The sequence below is a fragment of the Solea solea genome, chromosome 2, assembly GCF_958295425.1.
Source record: "Solea solea chromosome 2, fSolSol10.1, whole genome shotgun sequence".
Classification (NCBI taxonomy): domain Eukaryota; kingdom Metazoa; phylum Chordata; class Actinopteri; order Pleuronectiformes; family Soleidae; genus Solea; species Solea solea.
In genome coordinates this window covers 4,546,212-4,566,457 of record NC_081135.1, presented here as the reverse complement: position 1 = coordinate 4,566,457, position 20,246 = coordinate 4,546,212, and the positions used below count along the sequence as shown (strand labels likewise).

General features: G+C 40.6%; 1 protein-coding gene across 1 annotated transcript in view; it reads left to right on the top strand.

The window, feature by feature from the left end:
- The window catches only part of nalf1a (NALCN channel auxiliary factor 1a), a 37,025-nt gene extending 17,882 nt beyond the window's left edge, over positions 1 to 19,143 (top strand). Inside the window, exons 2-3 of the mRNA XM_058622729.1 lie at positions 10,241 to 10,412; positions 15,083 to 19,143. Of these exons, the coding sequence (XP_058478712.1) occupies positions 10,241 to 10,412; positions 15,083 to 15,381 (471 nt within the window). The 3' untranslated portion in view covers positions 15,382 to 19,143. The remainder of the gene's footprint in view (positions 1 to 10,240; positions 10,413 to 15,082) is intronic.
- The last annotated feature ends 1,103 nt before the right edge of the window (positions 19,144 to 20,246 follow it).

The following is a 20,246-nucleotide window of genomic DNA, read 5'->3' as shown; positions in this document are numbered from 1 at the left end:
ATTGATGATGGGAGAGTCGGGCCACTGAGCAAAGCCTTCTCCAGCACATCCCAAAGATTCTCAATGGGGTTAAGGTCTGGACTCTGTGGTGGCCAATCCATGTGTGAAAATGATGTCTCATGCTCCCTGAACCACTCTTTCACAATTTGAGCCCGATGAATCCTGGCATTGTCATCTTGGAATATGCCCATGTCATTAGGGAAGAAAAAAATGCATTGATGGAATAATCTGGTCATTCATTCATTATATTCAGGTAGTCAGCTGACCTCATTCTTTGGACACATAATGTTGCTGAACCTAGACCTGACCAACTGCAGCAACCCCTTACCAGACAGAGTATGTTGACTTGATGGTATGTGTGTGAGGAGTCCGGTCAGCTGGTTCATAACAAGGAGCCTCCTCTGTTTTTGTTGACATATTATAGGCACAAAACGGCAGTCGACATGTCCAACATCATGTCTATGTCCAACATCCAGAACAGGTCCGGGACCCACTTTTGTGTCATGAGTTATTTTCTGGGGCTTAATTGTTTTAAACCTGAAATAGAACTACTCCCTTCCCCCTGCTTCAAATGTTTGTTCAGTGTTCATTTGAATACAGTATTTTCCTAAATTGTCAGACTATTCCTTCTAATGTACACTGAACGATCCGGAGCTGAACCAGAGCCTGTGGACTTCAGGAAGTAGTGCTGAGTTGAGGTTTCCGGGATGTGATTAAAAAATGCATAGCATGCGCTCAGTCCAGTTTTTATTGTTTGTCAAAGCTCATCATTTGTGCGTCCATGTTTATCCTGGGGCGACATCTTTAGGGGGAGGGATTCAGTCGATATGTTCTGGGCTTAGGTTGAGCCTCCTGCAGTCAGCAGGCTGGCTCTGTCGATAGAGAAAGCAGAGCCACACTGACCTATTCAGCGGCCTCTCTGAACTCTGATCCAGCTTAAAATGAATTCTTTAAACCTCTACAGAAGAAGAGCTGCAGAGCTGGCATCCAGCCAACACGGATCATGTGACCAGAGAGCGTCTTAATCTGCCCAACATGAAACCAAACCTGGGAAAGGACCTCTTGTCCAGTTTAAATTGGGTTTGTTTCCCGCAGCAGATATGATATTTACAAGCCAGCGCTTACATCTACCTGTTTACATGCATCTGCGTTGCTAAAGCAGGCTGGAAACAAATCCTGCCGCGCACATTCAAGATCACGTTTTCTCGGAACTAATCTACAAATTATAATTCAGAGAAAATGATGCAATCTTTGCCATCATGCGCTGATGGATCTGATCCTTCATGTCCACACATGGATCAGGAGCTGACATAAATGACAGCGATCATAGAAATGTCTCGGATCCTGTCAGTCTGCTCTCATGCTCTAACTTCAGATAATGCCATGTGAGCTTGTGTAGCATTTCCAGTTTAAAGGTTCCCTGTTCCTGGAAACCTATACAAGCCTGTCAATATGATTGATGGATGACTAATCAAGGCCTCTGTTTACTGTTTTTGCCTTTGAAACGTTGTTCCTTTAGAGGTGTGTGTGTGGTTTTTGTGCATCATGTAAACATTTAGGGATACCTGGCATAAATTGAATATACTACCCATGTTTGCACAATTGTGTAATTGTTTTAAAATAAAAATGATTTGTTTTTCTTTGGGTATGTATTAGGCGAGGGCCTTGCTTTACAAAGGAGCCATCTTATGCTGCCATGTTTCTAGAGAAGCACTAAGTGTGATGCATTTCTTTAGCACAAAAATGTGGTGTTTATTTATTAAATTGGAGGGAAAATATGAGGTCAAATTTTCCAGATTTTCTTGGGTGGAAGATGAACGGTTAAGGGGTTGCTCTGAAATTGCAAACCATCTAATTTGCTGAGGCCACTCAGCCCCAGAGTGTCATTTTCCAGAAGCACACATACAGCGTCTGGATATGTTACATCACCAGCGAATGGGATGTAATAAGTGTGGACATCGATGCAGGAAGACAGACAGACACCTGTTTACATCCCTGTCCTGCTGAATTATCCAAGGGTTGCGTCAGTGACCCGCGGCAGCTGCTGTGATTTGAGTTGTTAGTGCATCAAAGTCCTGTCACAACATTTTGCCAAGATTGATGGCGTTTCCCTTTCTTTCATGTGTGTAGCATATGCAAATCCTCCTCTACCACCCAGTCTTTCTTAAAATGTGTTCTAATACAGTACAAGATTGGATTTTTTTGCACACTCAGTACATTACAGTGCTAAAAAAAACAAAACACATCCTGGCTGTAATGAAATGAAGAAACACGTCTGAAAATAGCCCAGGTAGTGTGAGAGCTGCTTCCTGTTGTACCGATGCCATGATTTGTGTGAGTGGTAATGATCTGTGTCATTCAGCTTCTAACTGGGATCTCACTGCGTAGCTTGACTCATACGCTTTTTATAGCTGCGGCTGTCATTCCACTTTATAGCTTTGTCTGTGTGTGAGTGTGTGAGTGAGTGCGTGCGACAACACTGTCCTGCTGCAGAGGAAGAGAGAGAGAGAGAGTGTTGATACTTCCTCATTCACACCGTGCTGAGTTCAAGTTTTTACATACCCCGAAGCTTTAACTCTACATGAGTACAGTTAACTTGGCACTTGATTTGTGGTGTTCGGCTCAGGAGTAGACTGCCATTATCTGGGTTCACAGTTTTATGACTCGTTTTACTACTTCATCACTGTGCACACACTAGACATCATAATGGCTAAATACACACACACTGTACTGTACTTTGGAGCCAATCAACGACTAGGAGAGTCATATAACTGTTGCATCCAGAAAAAAGAAAAGATTATCTTCAGAAACAAATGAGATTAAAGCTCCCCCGGTTATGTTGCAGCATAAACACATATGGTTATTTTTAGGGCTGCAACTAAAGATTATTTTCACGAATAATCAAGTTCTTCCAATATTGGATCCATAAAAATGTCAGAAAGTGTCGAAAAATGTTGATCGGTGTTTCCCAAACCTGAAATGATGATTTGTTTCTGTTAAATGGAACAAAGAGACAAAATATTCACTGAAAAATCAGAGAAACTCAATTAATTAATTATCAAAATAGTTGACGATTCATTTAGATTAATCGTTGCAGCCCTAGTTATACTTACTTGGTTAATCAGGGAATCACATTGAGATTAAGAACCTCTTTTACAGGAATTCATTGGAAAACCTAGCAACTGTAAAATCGACACAGTGAAGTATCGCAATATGTTGCGTGGCAATATTATATCAAGTATATTATATATTTTTTTTAAGATTGCTTTTAATGTTTAATGGTTTTAACTTATTTGTATGTCTGTTTTCCTTTTTTTTAATTAATTATCTTAAATTTATGAGAACCGTTATAGAAATAACATGTATTAGTGTTATAATTCTATCATTTTTAACTGATGTTACGAATAAAATTTTTGTGGATAAGCAAAAAACATATTCAGTAGAGCTGTTGTGTGAGTATATCACAATATATGATAATATCGTGATAATATTATATGGCGTCTCTGGCGATTCCCACCCCTAATAAAGAGTGTCTATAGGCGGCTAACAGAGTTAAGATAGCAGTGAGTTCACGCTTTTCAAAGTAAAAATAACAGTGAATGGTAGAAGTATAGTGTATTGGGATTGAAATGTGGCCCAATGTTTAAACACATTTGCATAAAAATCTGTAATGGTGTGTCGTTATTGTGCTTGTGCATCCATTTAGGAACAAATGAACCCAACCAAACTAAAACTGTGTCTCTGCGAGGTGAAGTTTTTCCACTGCTGCACGTTTGTTTATCCATCCATCAGGAGGGCTGCAAAATCATTCTTAATAGTTTTTCTTGAATTTTTGCAGAGAGGCACAGCATGAGCCAGAGAAGGAGCCGTTAAATGTGTGAGTGGCTCTGGATGAATTGCCAGACCCCACCTTCTTGAACATGGTGTTATAGCCTTGCTGAAGCACTGGGTTCCCAGAACGTCCTTCTTGTTTTATGTGCTCGTCCTCTAAGGAATAATTATTGTTAAGTCTCTGTTCCTCATCCACTTCCATCTGTTGTTTAAAGACCAGGTTGTGGTGAAGGATCCGTTTCCACAAGTAGCAGTGATTTTAATTCTACATGGTTGTTCATTTAAAGTAGAGCTGTGACTACATTTTGCTCCATTAAAAAGGCACTCTGTGTTTCCCAGTGTGCCTTGTTTTGTCCACAAACCAAAGATATTCAGAAGAACCCAGAAGATATTTATGTTTAAGTTTAATTCATTGTTAGTTAAAAGGATAATTGGTTTAAATTACCATAGATATTCTGTGTTTGACATTTCCTGCTGCTGCCGCTGGTACCTTTGCTGCCGAATGCATATTCAGTGAACACGTGCACGTCTGCAGCAGCTCAGTGGTTCCTCTTTGTCTGCAGACAGGCTCTCCCACAGTCTTGTCTGTGTCAGTTGACAGGCATGTGAAGGGGAATTGCAAAGGGAAGCCCTGCACCCAGGTGAAACAGACGAGAGGGAGAGTCGCTCTGCGTGTCTGATTTACACGAGCTGTCAGCCTGAGACACTGAACTGGTTTTACAGCGTTTAGCGTGTCAGGTGGGGATGTTGTAGATCCACCTGCACTGAGCTGTGGATCACCCTGAAGCCACGCAGAGAGGAAATCTTCACATCAACTGAGGATCATTTCATTTCATCGTTAATGTTTCTCTTCCTGTGCTGCTGCTAATTTATGTGACGCTACATTTAGCTCAGTAATTCTCCATCCTCTTACATGTAGTGCAGCTCGCTGCCTGCTGGTCGCAACATCAGTACGTTACAAAACACTGACACTGACACACCCACGCACGCACACACACACACACACACACACACACACACACTCACTCCCAGTTGAGGCATGGTTGTTCCTCCATTTCATCTGAGAATGCTTTTTGCTATCAGATTGATTGATTGATGCTCCGAGACGAGACACTGTAAGAACTAAAACCTGCAGCCAATTGATGTGCATTCTGACAATTATGTTATGTGCTGAGTAAAACAGCTTGTACTAAAATTCTTTTTTTTTGCAATTAGCTTACACAAATAAATAAATGACTTATTTGTCTCCATTGAAAGAGCGACTTGTGCTGTTAATTGGACTGGTGCATCTACATAATAATAAATACATTTTAATAAATTATTTTAGTATTTTTGTATTAAATGTACATTTTGTCCTTATCTAAATTAGAATTTAATTGATTCACAAAAAAATTATTTTCCAATACATAACTGTATATATATATATGTATATATATATATATGATCCATATGAAGTCCTAAAATGCTTTGATTAATCTTTAATATAATGCCATTTCAGAATCAGCTTTATTGCCAGGTAAAGTTTACACAATACTAGGAATTTGCTCTGGTCAGTGGTGTGCAAGGAAAATAAAATAGTCAGTAAGGGAAATAAAATAGAAACAAGTTATTTACAACCACAGCGAATATAATTAAAATTTAAAACGTAATTCAGTGCAACATAAGAGCTCTTGCAAACTGTCAGAATGAAAATAACAAAAGTAGTGCAATATGAAAAGTGCAATCTGTCAGACAGAGAATAACAATTGTCTGTGCAATCATGGATCCTCTGCACAATTCTCCACACACACACACACATACATCTGTAAGACCAGCACATTTAATCACCAATCAATCAATGATTATTTTCATTGTCACTTAATCAGTTGACTTTCTCACTTAATTGATTTGCTGTCGTCCATAAAATCCAGAGGTTTTGTCCACAAACCGCAAATACTCGTTTTAGTGTCAAAGAGGAGCACATTAAAACATTAAAGGGACTGAAACAAATAACTTAAATAAACAGTTCATCAATTAAGAATTGATTAATTGCTGCAGCCTTAACAATAAAAAAAATAGAACAATTGAACAGCAGCCTTTGTTATTTGCTATTTTCTCTTCTTTTTTTATTTCAATTTGAAAATGTTGAATGGTTCAGGCTGAGTGTAGCAGTATGACAGAAAAAGAGCAGTCCCTGACTTCATTGCAGGGGGCCATCCTTGTTGCAGCGTGAGCCTTTCGTTTAGATGCTTTATTGATGGACTTTTGGCTTATATTACCACTTTCTCCTTCGTTTCATCTTCAGAACTGAAGATTTCGAGTGTTGACAGATGTAACACCTCAATGGGGTGACATGGCCAGGCCTGTACTGAGATCGACTGCAGGCGTAAATACCCTGGTGGTTACGGTTGCCAGCATGTCTTCTCTGACTGTGTCTCTAGGCCTCAGTAGCCTACAAGTAGACGAAACTACATCGCGGCAGCAGCTCTTTCAGTGCCAGGTTCTCGTTCACACTGATCACACATTAGACTGATCAAATCAGACTCCAGGCCTGCTTCCTGACTAACTCAATTTGCTCTCATACGCTTCCCTTTTCACGTTGAGCACACACACACACACACACATGCGGAGATGTGAATGTGGGCTAAGATGTGTGCACACAAACAGAAAACCAACAGCGAGTGGGGCAGTACCCATTGAGCTCTAATGAAAAGCAGAAAAAGCCGTTACCTTGGCAACTGCCAGCATACATCTTCAGGAGGACCCAGATTTCCTGTCTGACTGCGGTCGTATTGTTTTGGTTCTCGCTTGATAGCCGTGGCATCCCTAGACAGATTATCTCAACGCTGGCAAGGATTTATGCTACGTCATCACGAATTAAAGAGCAGCCATTTGTGCAGACAGAAATCTGAAAATCTTAAGTCATGCATTTAACACCCCATAACCACTAAAACATGCATGTAATCAATGATCACAGGGATCTTTTTTTTCTTGGCTTTCAGTCCCTCTCTCCTCGGCACATTCAGTTGCCTTCTGTGAGGAGAACACTGCTGCTAAAAGCAGAGGATCGTGGGAATTAAAGTGTCAGGGTGATTTATCTGAATCACCCTTGAACATACACAGATGTGTCGCTGCTATAGTGTGAGTGAAGGTGTTTATTATGACACAGAGCAAAATAGTTTTTCCCTATGCAATCTGCACAGTGAGTGTCACCTAAATTAAAATGGAGACTGATCTGGCATCAAGTGTTGAAGCGTTACTGTCTCTGTGTTTAAAGGATGAGTTTTCTTCCCGGAAAACGTGGAGGAGGCTTTAATGCGTACAGTATCAACATGAAGTCATGGATGTCGGGAATACATTTGATTTCACCGCGGCATTTCGAATCCATGTCGTTCCCGTCATTATCATTCTCATCAACCCTAATCAGATTATTGTAATTATTATAATTGCGTGTGCAACATTTGTTATCTTTTGTACGTCAGACCCCCTGTGTGATTTCTCAGCATTTAGAGATGCAAGTGACTTTGGAGGAGGGGCAGAAGTGGAGATTTACCTTTTTAGCCCTGTGGCGGTGCTGGGTGTAATTTAACCAAACATCCATGACACTTTAAAAACCGCATTGACAGTTAACTATCCCATCTTCGAGCCGCAGATGTTCCCCTGTGGTTAAAAAACACAGGGGATAATTAACTGTGCGTGCAGCGTGTTCTCCATTGTGACATCTTTCTCCTTGGGATTGTGTTTGTGATGACATTTCCGTGGGTGGCTATGATTGCATAGGCCCGATGCTAAATATTTAGCAAGAGGCCGGAAATGCCCAACTTCTGAGGGCTTGATTGTGTCAAAGTAGTGGTTGATGACCTCATATTATACATTTAAAGGCTGCAAAAGCCTGTTTCCTCAATTATCTCACGGATCAATGGGATTCAGCGTAAACAGCGCACAAGGAGCCTCTGTGTTTTTCGGCAATTGTTCACAGTATGCACAGTTCACCCGAGCGTCACAAAAGACTTAAAGGGATAGTTCAGGTTTTTTTGGAAGTGTCATTTTCTATGTTGTTATTAACACATTGTCAATACAGACTTTGATTAGTATGCTGCCATTTTTGTGACTTTGGCGCGGGAGAGAGAATACTTCTCAAAAATAGAAGTACAGTACCTCTTTAACATGGACGGGGTCGTCATAGCACCGCGGTGCAAAACTGCTGTAACATCTGCACCTCGTTGACGGACAGCGGTGTATTTTTGCCGACAGCAGCCATGTATTTCTCGCTGGAGTCGAGCCAAGTAGTGCTAAACCTGTATCATGGAAAAGCCCCAATAGATTTTATTATGTGAGCGTTTATTAAGTGGCTAAAATCTGCCGTGTTGATGTTATTTTTTACATGTAAAGCTCTGTTGATGTTGAACATTTTATTATTCAGCTTCTTGGTAACTGATTGCTGCTAATTTATCTGTTTTGTCCGTGGTTCATGACTTGGAAAATCACTGTTGTACCACTACTGCCTGAGTGGAGTGTGCCACATTACCACCTTCACACTTTGATCAGTGAAAATTGCAATCTATTCTTTTGACATAATGGATAATAAGTCAAAACCCACTGTGCTGGTTTACGGGAGGCACAGTGACTGACGGTCCAAATTGCTGATGCTGACAATAGAGTAACCTTGTGTGGGTTAAACGTGATGCTGTGCTGTGCACATATACTCGGCCACTGGCTGTGGACACAGAATGGCGTGCATACGGCTCTGTACATCGGGGGAAAACTCCTTACATCACCTTACAAACCTCGCTTACACAAGCGAGACACAGGAAGTGATGTCACAAACACAGGTCTGGGCTCTTCACTAAACACGCATCGTTAAAGTTTTAAAATGTCCCGGTTTCACTACCAAATGTTCCCATTTTTCAACACATTTTTTAGTGTATACTTTATAATGTTCTGATGTACTTGCAATTACCTAACAACAGATATGTCACTGATTTCTCCGTCTGTCAGTCAGTCAATCGATCAGTTGTTTGTCCAGACTGTTGCTCACCTAGACAACATGGTGCGTCCATGAGTATACAGACGTGTGTGTGCATGAATATTATGAATATTTCTAGGTATATTACTTTTAGGTATATTAACACTGTGGCTAATTAGTCCAATCGTGACTTTGTCAAACCTTTGAAAAGCAAATATTAACTCACAGAGTTTATTTTCACTTTTCTGATCCAAAGAGGTTTGTTAACATGTGTAAAACTGAACTTGCGTGACAAGGTCTTGTTGCTAAAGGTCACATGGACTCATCAGAATTTTCGGCTGACCATGTTTGACTTTGATGGCTGGAGACGGTTTGAAATCAGATTACAGCTTCTGGATGAGGGACTGTCCGTTTCCCGGTGCTGTAATTTCCCTTCTCTGGTGGTAATCCCGGTAAAAAGCTTATCAAGAGAAGGCTACACTGAGAATGAATCCAGCAGACTGTGGTTTTGCCCTTAGTTCATTTTATTTTGCTAAGCTTTCCAGGCCTGAGGCTTTGGCTGGTACATGTCACCATCTGTCTCCTTATGCACATTCTCTGCATTTCCTATCGCATGCTGTCTCTTATTAAAACACTTGCAGGAGGACAGAGGCTCGATGTCGTTGAGGTAATTCGTTTTGTGTGGCTTTGTTATAACCTGGACTGAATATATTTATACAGTGCAAAGCTGAAACTAAAAGTAAACGTGACTCACTAATTAACATCATTTGTGTTGATTCATTGTTTAAAATGTGAAAGATTCAGTGCTTTTATTTGCCTTATATGATGGTGAATGTAATATATATTTGGTTTCAGACCAATTCAGACAATTGAGGATGAGCCAGTGCAAGGTATCAGAAAAAAAACATGAAACACATTACAATCCTAACTTAAGAACAGACTGTAAAATGTACATAAAAAGCCGCAATGGCATTTTATTGTGCACTATTTATTTCCTTTTTATGAGCGCAGAGTATTTGTTAGACACTTGGTGATTGGCGATTAACCTTTATTCACAATATGTGGTAACAACTGATTAACTAATGAAATGATCGAACGCTTACTTATTGTAGCCCCTGTCTGATATTAAAGTACCATTAACTTTGAACTATTCTGAAAGTAAATAGGAAGTTGTGAGACTAATCCAGAGTGGCTCTGCTAACAGACTGGCCTTGGCTGAAATCTCCTGAGCTTTTATTAATGCATTAAGTGCTCAGTATCTATTTAGGAAAAGATTTTGTGTCTGGTGCTCAGTGGTTTACAGGTAATTACTTTGCTGGATGATGTGTCGGGATGATAAATAAGGACCAAGCATATGACTAAGGAGGCCTAACAGGCTTGAAGAGGCAAATAACTTTCAAAGCAAACCTCAACTAGAGCACAACATATTTACTGCATGTAATCTTGTTTCTCTCTTCCCCTCAGACGGCCTATAAGCCCTGGCTGTGTGCTCAGTATTTCCCCACCACGCAGCAGTCGTGTCAGAGGAAAGTACCGTGCCACCAGTACTGCCTGGAGGTCCAGCAGAGCTGTCCGTTCATTCTGCCCGACAACGATGACCTGATCCACGGCGGCAGCCCCAGCTTCATCTGCACAGGTTAATACCAACTCCTCACGTTCCTCTCAGAGAGAGGGAGGAAGAGAGAGCCTCCTCATGTAATTACTCTCAGTGAATAGCATTTTATATGAGGCCACTCAGTACTAATTCATCCTTAATGTGTGTCTCCATATTGGCTGAATGGTATTCCTCAAGGAAAACAAGAGAGGTGTTTCTCAAGGCTTTCTGATGACATCTAGTGGTGCATTCGAGCGCTGCCCAGCTCATGCAAGGACAGTTTAACAATGCACTGATGAATTGAATTTGGCCCGTGTCTCAATATTTACTGCAGTTTATACAGTAGTAATCACCAAGAACCCCGCCTCAGAGGAGCAGACGCTGGCTGAGTGCCAACGCTCAACATAATATCATGGGCTGAGAAGCCCGCACAGGTGTTTGCACTGTTTCCAACCAAAATGTGCTTGTATTAAAATGTGGGGAAATAGGAATCTAAGGAGCTGTTTGAAAAATGACTACCAGTGATCAGAAAAGGGTGATGTCAACTACTTAGAATGTCGCTTTTATTGACCTTCAAATGGCAACAGGAATGAGCTTGTTTTCTGTTTAGTTACCCTTGATGGTCTGTCCAGGCACCAGAGGCAGCAGAGAAACCACCCCTCGCCCTGCTTCATCATCATGACATGATGTTTTCATGTGTGCTGCCCTTTGTGAACTGTACATAGCCTCTCAGCAAATTCTACCTGAGTTTAATCAGTTCACAAAACTATTTATCCAGGGGCTTGGTGCAGCAACTGAAGGGCCAACCATTTTCATGAAAGAAAATCAATCGATTTAAAGCTCCAGTGTGCAACATCTGTCACCAAAACAGTGTGTGTGTTGCTGCCACCTCAGACTTCTTCTGAAAGGACGACTGTAAGTCCATACACTAATGTTTCTGATGCCAGCACCTGAAGTTTGTTAACTGGTGTAGCTGCTATGCTTCGACCTTCCCTGTCAGTCGTGATGTAACATGCATCTCTATGTGTCTTCACAGACACAAAAACAAAACAGTGCTATACTGAGAAACACGGAGAGTTGTGTGGAGCTGATAGACTTAACAGCGTTCCACTTATTCCTTTGAGTATTTTTAGTTTGTGATTATTTGCATTTTTGATTAATCTTGTAACCGAAGGCTTTTGAATTAACCATGTAACCCCCTCCCCCCATCATCATTTCCCATGCCATTCAATGTCCAATTTTGTTCACAAATTAACCAGTTTACTGTCTTAGAGGGGCCAAGAAACCAAAAAAAATAGTCTCAATTGATTAATTATCATGATATTTGGCAAATAATTTGCTAGTTTATTTACTCATATTATTAATAGATTATCTGTGGCAGCTCTAATGCTCTGCCAAATTCAGCACCGTCGAAAATATATCTCATTGACTACTAGCACCAACCCAAAAGAGGAGGCTTCGCCACACAGGACCTGAGTGATTCATTAAAAATAGCTTTTAGTAGACATGGTATGACAGTAAATATTTGTTGTTTTGATACCTTGACTTTTTAATATCCCTTAAACTTTGAAACTGGTTTTCGGCCAATGCTTAAATCTGAACTTAGTACTTAGGGCTGAGTGATCGCCACTGCATTTTTTTGTGTACAGTATATATACTGTATATATTGTATATGGATGCCTCCCTGACTTTTAATTGGAATAATGGAGCCGTTTTTATTCCCTCTCTGCCACTGAATCTCCTTCCATAGCAACACTGAATTCTTCAATAACCTTTTACCATAATGTAAATCAAGTGATAATATGAAGGCAATAATTCTTCTGCACCTCCTTTGTGCTCTGTTTACAACCTTTGCTAAAGCTGGCCCTTCACAGGAGACAGTGACCAATCACATAGCTCGTAGTAGGGCAGAATAGAAAAAGTACGGAAACGTTTTCATTCATTTTGGATTTAATTATGGATTTTAATTGTTTTTTGTCTGGTTTAGTGAAATCAAAGTTTAATGTAATTTTTGAAGTGGATTGGTTTTTATGTCAAACTTACTGACAGAACAAGCAAAGCAGAGCCAAAGAAGCAGCCCTGCCTCACCCTACAAACCATGAATTATAACATCAACATTGATGATTTTGAGTGTCAAGATAACAACGTCCTCTGTCCCAAAATATTTAGTTTTAGATTGTAAAAATGTGATTATCCTCATGTAATCTAGCACAAATAAGCACATAAACATAAACAAATGATGTCATTATGCCACCATTAAGTCACATGAGCTTGTTGTGCTCAAGATTAGGGATGGGAATCACAGGGTACCTCACGATGTGATATGATGTGCCGTACATGGTCCATGATACCGATAATATCACAATACAATGAGTCCGTGATAATCAATATATTGCAAGACAATCATGAAGTGATACATCACAATACCTGTGTAACTGAAGAAAATGCAGAATTTTTCTGATTATTCACAGCATAGAGAACAATGAGCATTAAGTCTATGTTTTTAACGATTATTATTTTTCTAAGTGAAGTTGAAAGCTCAAAGAAAATATGGAGCCTCCTCAGTAAAATTATATTTGTACAGTAAACACAACAGAGCAGTGAGGGAGATGCCAATCAAACGCAGCAGGACATGTACTTCCCCCTCACAGTCTTGAGGAGACGGCTAATCAGGTAGAATAATTAAAACTCCTGGTGTTTACCATCATAGCAAACTTTTGTGTCCTTAAATAAATAGATTGAGTTGCAGTTTTTGAAAATCCGGTCACGTTTTTGGTCTAGAATTTAACTTCATCCACGCCAGATCAGCCTGACCCAGATCTGCTCTCATCCATCAGCTGCCCTCTCCTTGTGCCTTTCAATGAGAACTCTGCAGCTGAGTATTCCCTGTGCAGATGAGTGCAGTGACAACTCTCCCTGCACGCCGGCTACTTATGACTTCCACAGTCATCAGCTGATGCAGCGATGCGTTACCCCGCGTGTGGCTGTGGCCTTTAGTTTAAGTTCAGCCGAGGGTCACTGTGTCTCTGCCTCCCTGTCGTGATCAGAGCTGCACACTGTGGTCTGCTGGGTTTGATCCACTTACAGTTTAGGGGTGGGGTGGGAGTGTTGATGAGGTAACAATCACAGTGTTGCTTTTTAAATGATCGCCGCAGTAGATGCTGGTTTTACTTGCTAGTCTGTTTTATACCTCAGTTTTTTTTGTCTGGTCGTTGATTATGCAGTTAATGCTTGCAGTTTACTGCATTATTGAAACTTTATGCCACTTTCAAAATGCTGTGATGAAGCATCTTTATTCGTGTGGGAGCAAATGTGCTAGATTGCAATCTAAAATGAAATATTTTGGGACAGAGTACACTGTTATCTTAACACTCAACATCATCAATGTTGATGTTATAATTCATCTTTTGCAGGCTGAGGAAGGGCTTTGGCTCTGATCTGTTTGTTCTGTCAATAAGTTTGAGGTAAAAAACTCTCCAAAATTAAATACTAAATCCAAAATGAACAGCCCAGCAACCTTGAGTTCAGTCATGAAAATAAAAAATGAAAGAAAACGTTTCCCTACTTGTTCTATCCCGCCCTACGACGAGCTACAGTATGTGATTGGTCACTGTCTCCTGTTAAGGGCCAGCGTAAACAAAGGCTGTAAACAGAGCACAAAGGAGGTGCAGAAGAATTATTGCCTCCCTATTATCACTTGATTTACATTATGGTAAAAGGTTATTAAAGAATTTAGTGTTGCTATGGAAGGAGATTTAGTGGCAGAGAGGGAATAAAAACGGCTTCATTGTTTCAATTAAAAGTCAGAGAGGCATCAAACTATTTTAATGTAAGAAAAAAAAAGGTGTTCCTTTGAAAAAAGCAGGTGCTGTGGCCACAAGTGACCTTTACAAGACAATGGCAAACTTTTAAAACATCCAACAGCGAAATAAGTGGAGAACATAATGTCAGAAAACTGAATAAAGACAGTTACAGCATTATTAAAGTGTGTTCAAGGTCCAGTGTGTAACATTTAATAGGGTTTATGGGCAGAAATGTAATATACTACCTACAAGTGTGTTTGCTGTTTCTATAAGTGTGTAATTACTTTATCTTATCCGGTGTATTTTATGATCAATTTTACCATGGATTCAGGATTGTCATTTGTTTTGCAAATAGTTGTTAGTTTGTTATAGTAAATAGCTAAATTAAATTAAGTTAAATACAATAATAATAACAAACTCCAGTGATAACAAGTGTTAAATAACAGGCTTTTACTGTATGCAAGGGTCTTGTTTTTCTACAGCAGCCTGAACTGACAAAAAAAGATATGTGAATTTCATATTTTGAAGAAAAAGCCTACTACACAACAGCATCCTTTGTGGTATGTGAAGGCCACCGTAGTTCCTTGAAGCGTATGGGAAAAGGGAAGGGTGAGCGAGTCCTCGCTGTGTTACAGTTTGCTGTGCCACCATAAGACGTCATTAAAGGCCTGTAAGTTAGTTGTGGAGGACAGGACATTTCATACTTCATGAGAAAGTCGAGTGCAGAACTCTTGGGAAGTCCTCATCGGGCCCTCCCACTAAGCATTAGCCACCGCCCACTTCTAATTTCTGACCACTCACAAAATAGTTTGTCAGATAGCAAACAAGCCTGACCAAGCCTTATTATAGATCTGCTGTATATGCTGCATACTACAGTGTTTTCATACTACTGTGTGGTCTGTTTCTCAGGACTCTTAGGAGATCGTCAGTCAGACAGTGAGGCGGAGTGCTGCGACGTCCGATGGGACTCCAAAATGGACAACCCTTCAGGCGGGACGCTAAAAAGGACTGCTTCTTCCTGCCAGCCTGAGGGGGCCACGGTCACCTCCGCCGCCACCCCCAGACTGTGCAGCGGGCGACTGAAGATCTGCCTGCTGGCTCTCGTCCTCCTACACACTGTCATCGTCATTTCAGCCTCCCATAATTCTACGTTGGTGGGCATGGCTGCCATCTTCTCACCAGAGGAGAGTGCTTCTAATGAGGAGTGAACCTTGGGGTTGAAGCTTGTGAGGAGTGATGATGCTCTAGAGGACTGTGGCTTTTTACACTGTTGTGGCCGCCAGGGACACATGTGGCGAGACACACTGGAAATGCCTCTACAATCTGCCGTAGATGAACCATCAACCACAGGTAGTGGGAGGGTTTTAACTGGAGCTAAGGGTGCTGGGATTGGACATCGACAAACCGAGACGTTTGGGAACCACCCCCCTGAAGAACTGACCTCTTGCCACTTGAAACCTGCTCATTGTTTCTATTCCATCCAAATGTTTTCTAGCATAATGTCCCTCCTCTCCTTACTTCCTCCCTTCCTTCCCTCCACCCTCTCCCTCTGTCTCAGCGTATGTGTGTGTGTGCATGTGAACAGCAAATTCGGGGGAAAACAGACATTGATGGAGTGTGTGCATTCTTGCTCATCATTACCCTTTAGATATTTTGCTGCATTATTTTCACGTGCCAGAATGTTGTTGACATATCAGCTGTTCCACTTCCTGCTCTGCATCATTACCTTACAGGCATCTTCTTAACTACCTTTTGTGTCATGTTGCTCGAGGGCCTGCCAGAACCAGCTCATCCATGCTTCATGTCTTTTGTGATTCTTCTATATTCTCATGTCCAGCTTCTGTTTTGTACTTTTTTCTTTGACAGTACATGTTTTAGGACCTTAAGTGCTCTGAGACTGGCTCTCTCCCTCTTCTAACTTGTTGGGCCATTTAGCAAGTTAGGAAAGATGAAGATAGTGATGGTTCACCTTACAATTATGGGGTGCTGAAGGAGTTGACGCTGGGCTTTACTGTACTCTACAGGAAGCGGTGGTCGAGTGTTGGGTTTACCTCAGAGGGTAGGGTTGAGTATTTACAGTTGACATGCATTTGACTGTAGGGACATCCCAGGGACACTAGAGGGCAGTTTTGTGAAGCCAAAACACTTGGGGCCTCATTTATCCACCAAACAGGCATTTGTCCTAGAATGTAACTCCTAGACACTGAAAATAAAACATAGGATGTAAAACTCACATTACATTAAATTCTAAGGATTTGATTTTATTACAGAAAAAAAGAGAAAAAAAAAAGGTTGTGTTATGAACAGCATATTACCCATACACATACGCCATCCTCTTTTTATTATTATTATTTTGTACTTTTGCAGATTTATGTTGCTGTCAAACAGACTTTTTCTGGCCGGTTTGTAAACCACTCCCTGGTCACACCAAAGTCCACACAGCAAATCACTGATTTTATATCACAGCTCACAGGAGTTAACGATCCACTGCTGCCTCCATCAGTAAGTTCAAACATGTTATCTTGTGAGGTCGGCGTTCGAAATTCTTTGTACGGATTTACCTAAGTGACACAAACTTATCAATTGAGGCAGCAGTAGACCAGCAGCTCTGAAGTCCCCGCCAGCTAAAAACGCTGAATTTCTCTATGGACTTTGGTGAGGGAGATTAAGTGGCTTATAATTGTCAGTTTCCAGCAGAAAAATGTCTTGCAATGCAAAATAAAGGAGCAACAACTTTTAAGTATAACCATTTTTAAGTGCGTCCCAGCTGGCAATCTAGGATTGTACCTATGATATATTTTTTCTAAAACTATGGCTTTAGTTTTGCTTTAAAGCGACTTAAACTCGGTTGGCCATATTTGGCAACCTGGCGTTGTTTCACCGTCTAAATGAGCTTTTATTTGACAAGATTAATCCACTTCATGAAGGTGTTAACAAACATTATTTACAGCAGTCCTAGCTTTGGTTTGACAAGTGAGGCCCCCGGACCTTTGAGTGCCTCTCTGCTGCATAACCCACTGAGGCAGACACTGGCAATGGAGCAATATAGAGAAGAAGAGTCTCACTTTGTGGCCTCTTCACTGCAGTCCGACTGAGGAACACACAGCTAATCAATCAATCAACCAATCAATCAGTCAACTCTTAAATCACCCTTAGACAAGCTGATCGACCACTATCTTTCACTGGCAAAGGGCTGTGTTAGTGTCAGTGAGCAAAGAGCGTGAGGAGTTTTAAAGGGCTGATTCATCCCATTTTGTTTGTTCTTTTTTTTTTTTGCATGCCTCTTTCCACAAAAGTGCACAGTGACAGTGAGAACCGGTCACACAAGGAATTAAGAAGAGATTAAACTCCCCATGTCAGCTAGAGATTGGACAGCAAAAGAGATGTATCCCTACTAGTGACAAGTGATTGGGGATAATTAAGGCTATGTTCACATTACCAGGCTGATTTATTTCAGGGCGAAATCCCACTGTCAAATCCAAATGTCAGTCCTTGATCAGATATATATACAGTATGTGAAACCAATCATATCCAAATCCAGCATTGCCAATGTGCACTGGCAGAATTAAACACACAGTACGCAATTTCCACTGCTGCAGTCAAAACAATAACACAAGACCTAGTTTATTGACACTGGGAGTCGCGTGAATTGTAACTAGTAACTAACTACACATTTCCTTCCTTAATAGTTTAAAGGGGGTGTGTACCCGTTATAACAGAAACGTCATTAAAAGGCGACCAAAATGAAATTGACCTTGAATAGAAATACTGATTTTTTTTATTATTATTTTATTTCAAGAATTAAGACAAAAAAGACACGACTCAAGAAAATATATAACATTACACTATACTATACTATAAACGTTTTAATGCAGAAATGTTACATTTGCAGCCACGTTCAGACGCAAGCTTTGTAGTGTGAATGTGAACCATCAAATCTGATCTGATTTGAGTCGGATTTGAACACTGTGGCTGGTAATCTGAATGTAGCCTTAGTGGTTTCCCTCTGATGGTCAGAGACTGGAGTTAACTCCATCTCCTACGTTGTTGATGGCTGGGAAGACGTGGTATCAGTGCCTCCTCCCTTAACCATTAACCTCACTTCACGTAATGACCTTTGATTCACTCTCCACACACACACACACACACACACACATATACTACATGCAGCATCAGAGTGTGTTGTCAGATGGACGTCACGTCTACACCTGCCTCTCCTCTGGGTGCCTCATAGTTTTTAGCCCCCTTTTTACTCTCCTCTCCCCCCGTTTTTTGCTTGATATCCTCTTGCAATGTTCTCATTCTGTTTGGTTGTTTTCTCCGCGACAAAGTGTGTTGACGAGAGCGACGTGTCACAGGCCCACACTTTTGTTGTGCTCCGTGCCCTCGATCTCTAGCTGTTCATGATCTGAGTCATGTGGATCTATGCAGATGAGCCCCACCCTGAACTCACCGCTCACCCCCTTTACCCTCTAACCACCACCACCACCATCTCCATCTCCACCTCCACCACAAGCCCCCTTGTCCTTTCTGTTGTAAATATGTCCTGAGGATGTGGGATCCCCAAAATGGCTGCCTCCCCTTCCACTGACCCCAACCCCACCCCACCCCACCCCCACTGTTGGAATCTCAGTGTTTTCTGTTTGCCTCCTTGGTTTGTGTCTGTTTTTTGAGACTTTTTGCCGCATTTTTCTGTTGTCTAAAGCAGTGGTGTGAGTTGATGAGTAGGACTAAGTTGGATGTTAAAAAGATGAAATAAAGAGGTCTTAAAAATATATACAAAAAATGTGGAGCTTGAAATTGAGAAAAAGGGTTCAAATATAGAGAAAAAAATTATGATAACGTTGTCATATTGTCATACTAGAGATGCTTTAGTTTGCTAATTTACTTTCTTTTTTTTCTACAAAAAGACTTGGATGAAATTATTTATAAAATGCGTCCCACGAGTCATGATCTTTTTTGGACGTAAAACGAATACATTTATTAACATTTTGTTCAAAAGAAAATAAATATAAATTATGTTAAACATTACTAGTGTTTGTATTTTTTTCATGTTCAGTGATTTGCACATACAAGCCTTAGCATCACATGTTGCTGCCACCAGCACATTATAGCAATAATTTCACTTTTAATCATTTCTTTGTTATTTAATTATCTAGTAAATAACTTTAATTATATTTATTCATGGGATCATTCATAAAAAAGGAGGAATTTACAATGAACTCACATGGAGAAGCTTCTGAAATGGCAAGTTTCTCGTAATAACCAGCAGAGGTCAGTAAAGTGTCATTTTTGAGACCTCAGATCACTCCAGTATGTAACAGTGAATGTGCAGCAGCAGCCGTGCAGTGCATCGTTTCCTCCACAAGGTGGCGCCATATGACAATTTTGGATTTATTGGACCATATGGACTTTACATAACTGTGGGTGCTGAACTTACATGTTTCATGTTAGCTACTAACTCTACTTTTAATGCGTTAAATCGATTTATTTCTCCTTCTTTTTGTCGTGTTTTATTAAATGTTCATTGTGTAGGATTTTACTGGCACCCTTGCAGTGAGGTTGCATATCGTGTGCAACTAAAAATGCCTCTCCTTCCTTGTGTGTAGGAGGTAATGTAAAAAGCACACACGGTCTTCTCTGGAACCAGTGTTATGGGACAAAATTGGACAAAATTGGACAAAATTGTCCTTATGGGCTTCTGTAGAAATACGGCAGACATCATGGAAGAGGAGCTGTCACTAAGGTAAGAAAAACATGACACTAAGAATTGTGAAAATGAGCTGTATTTCTGTAGATAAATACACAGTGAGCCTTCAGCACAGTGAACCATGTAGCATTGACAGGCTGTTTTATATTAAATAATGAATAAATAAGATCATATTCCACAATAAACAGTATAAAGAGAACAAATATCCTACAGAAATGGTCTGAGCAACTTATAAAATGTACTCTTCCCTTCCAAATGTGTTGAACTTACGTAGCCTTCATTAGCATCAAACCCTTAAAGGATGTTTAGTGTGTCCTTTGTGGGCTACGACATGTTGGTCTAAAATGTTTCAGGGGTAATGAA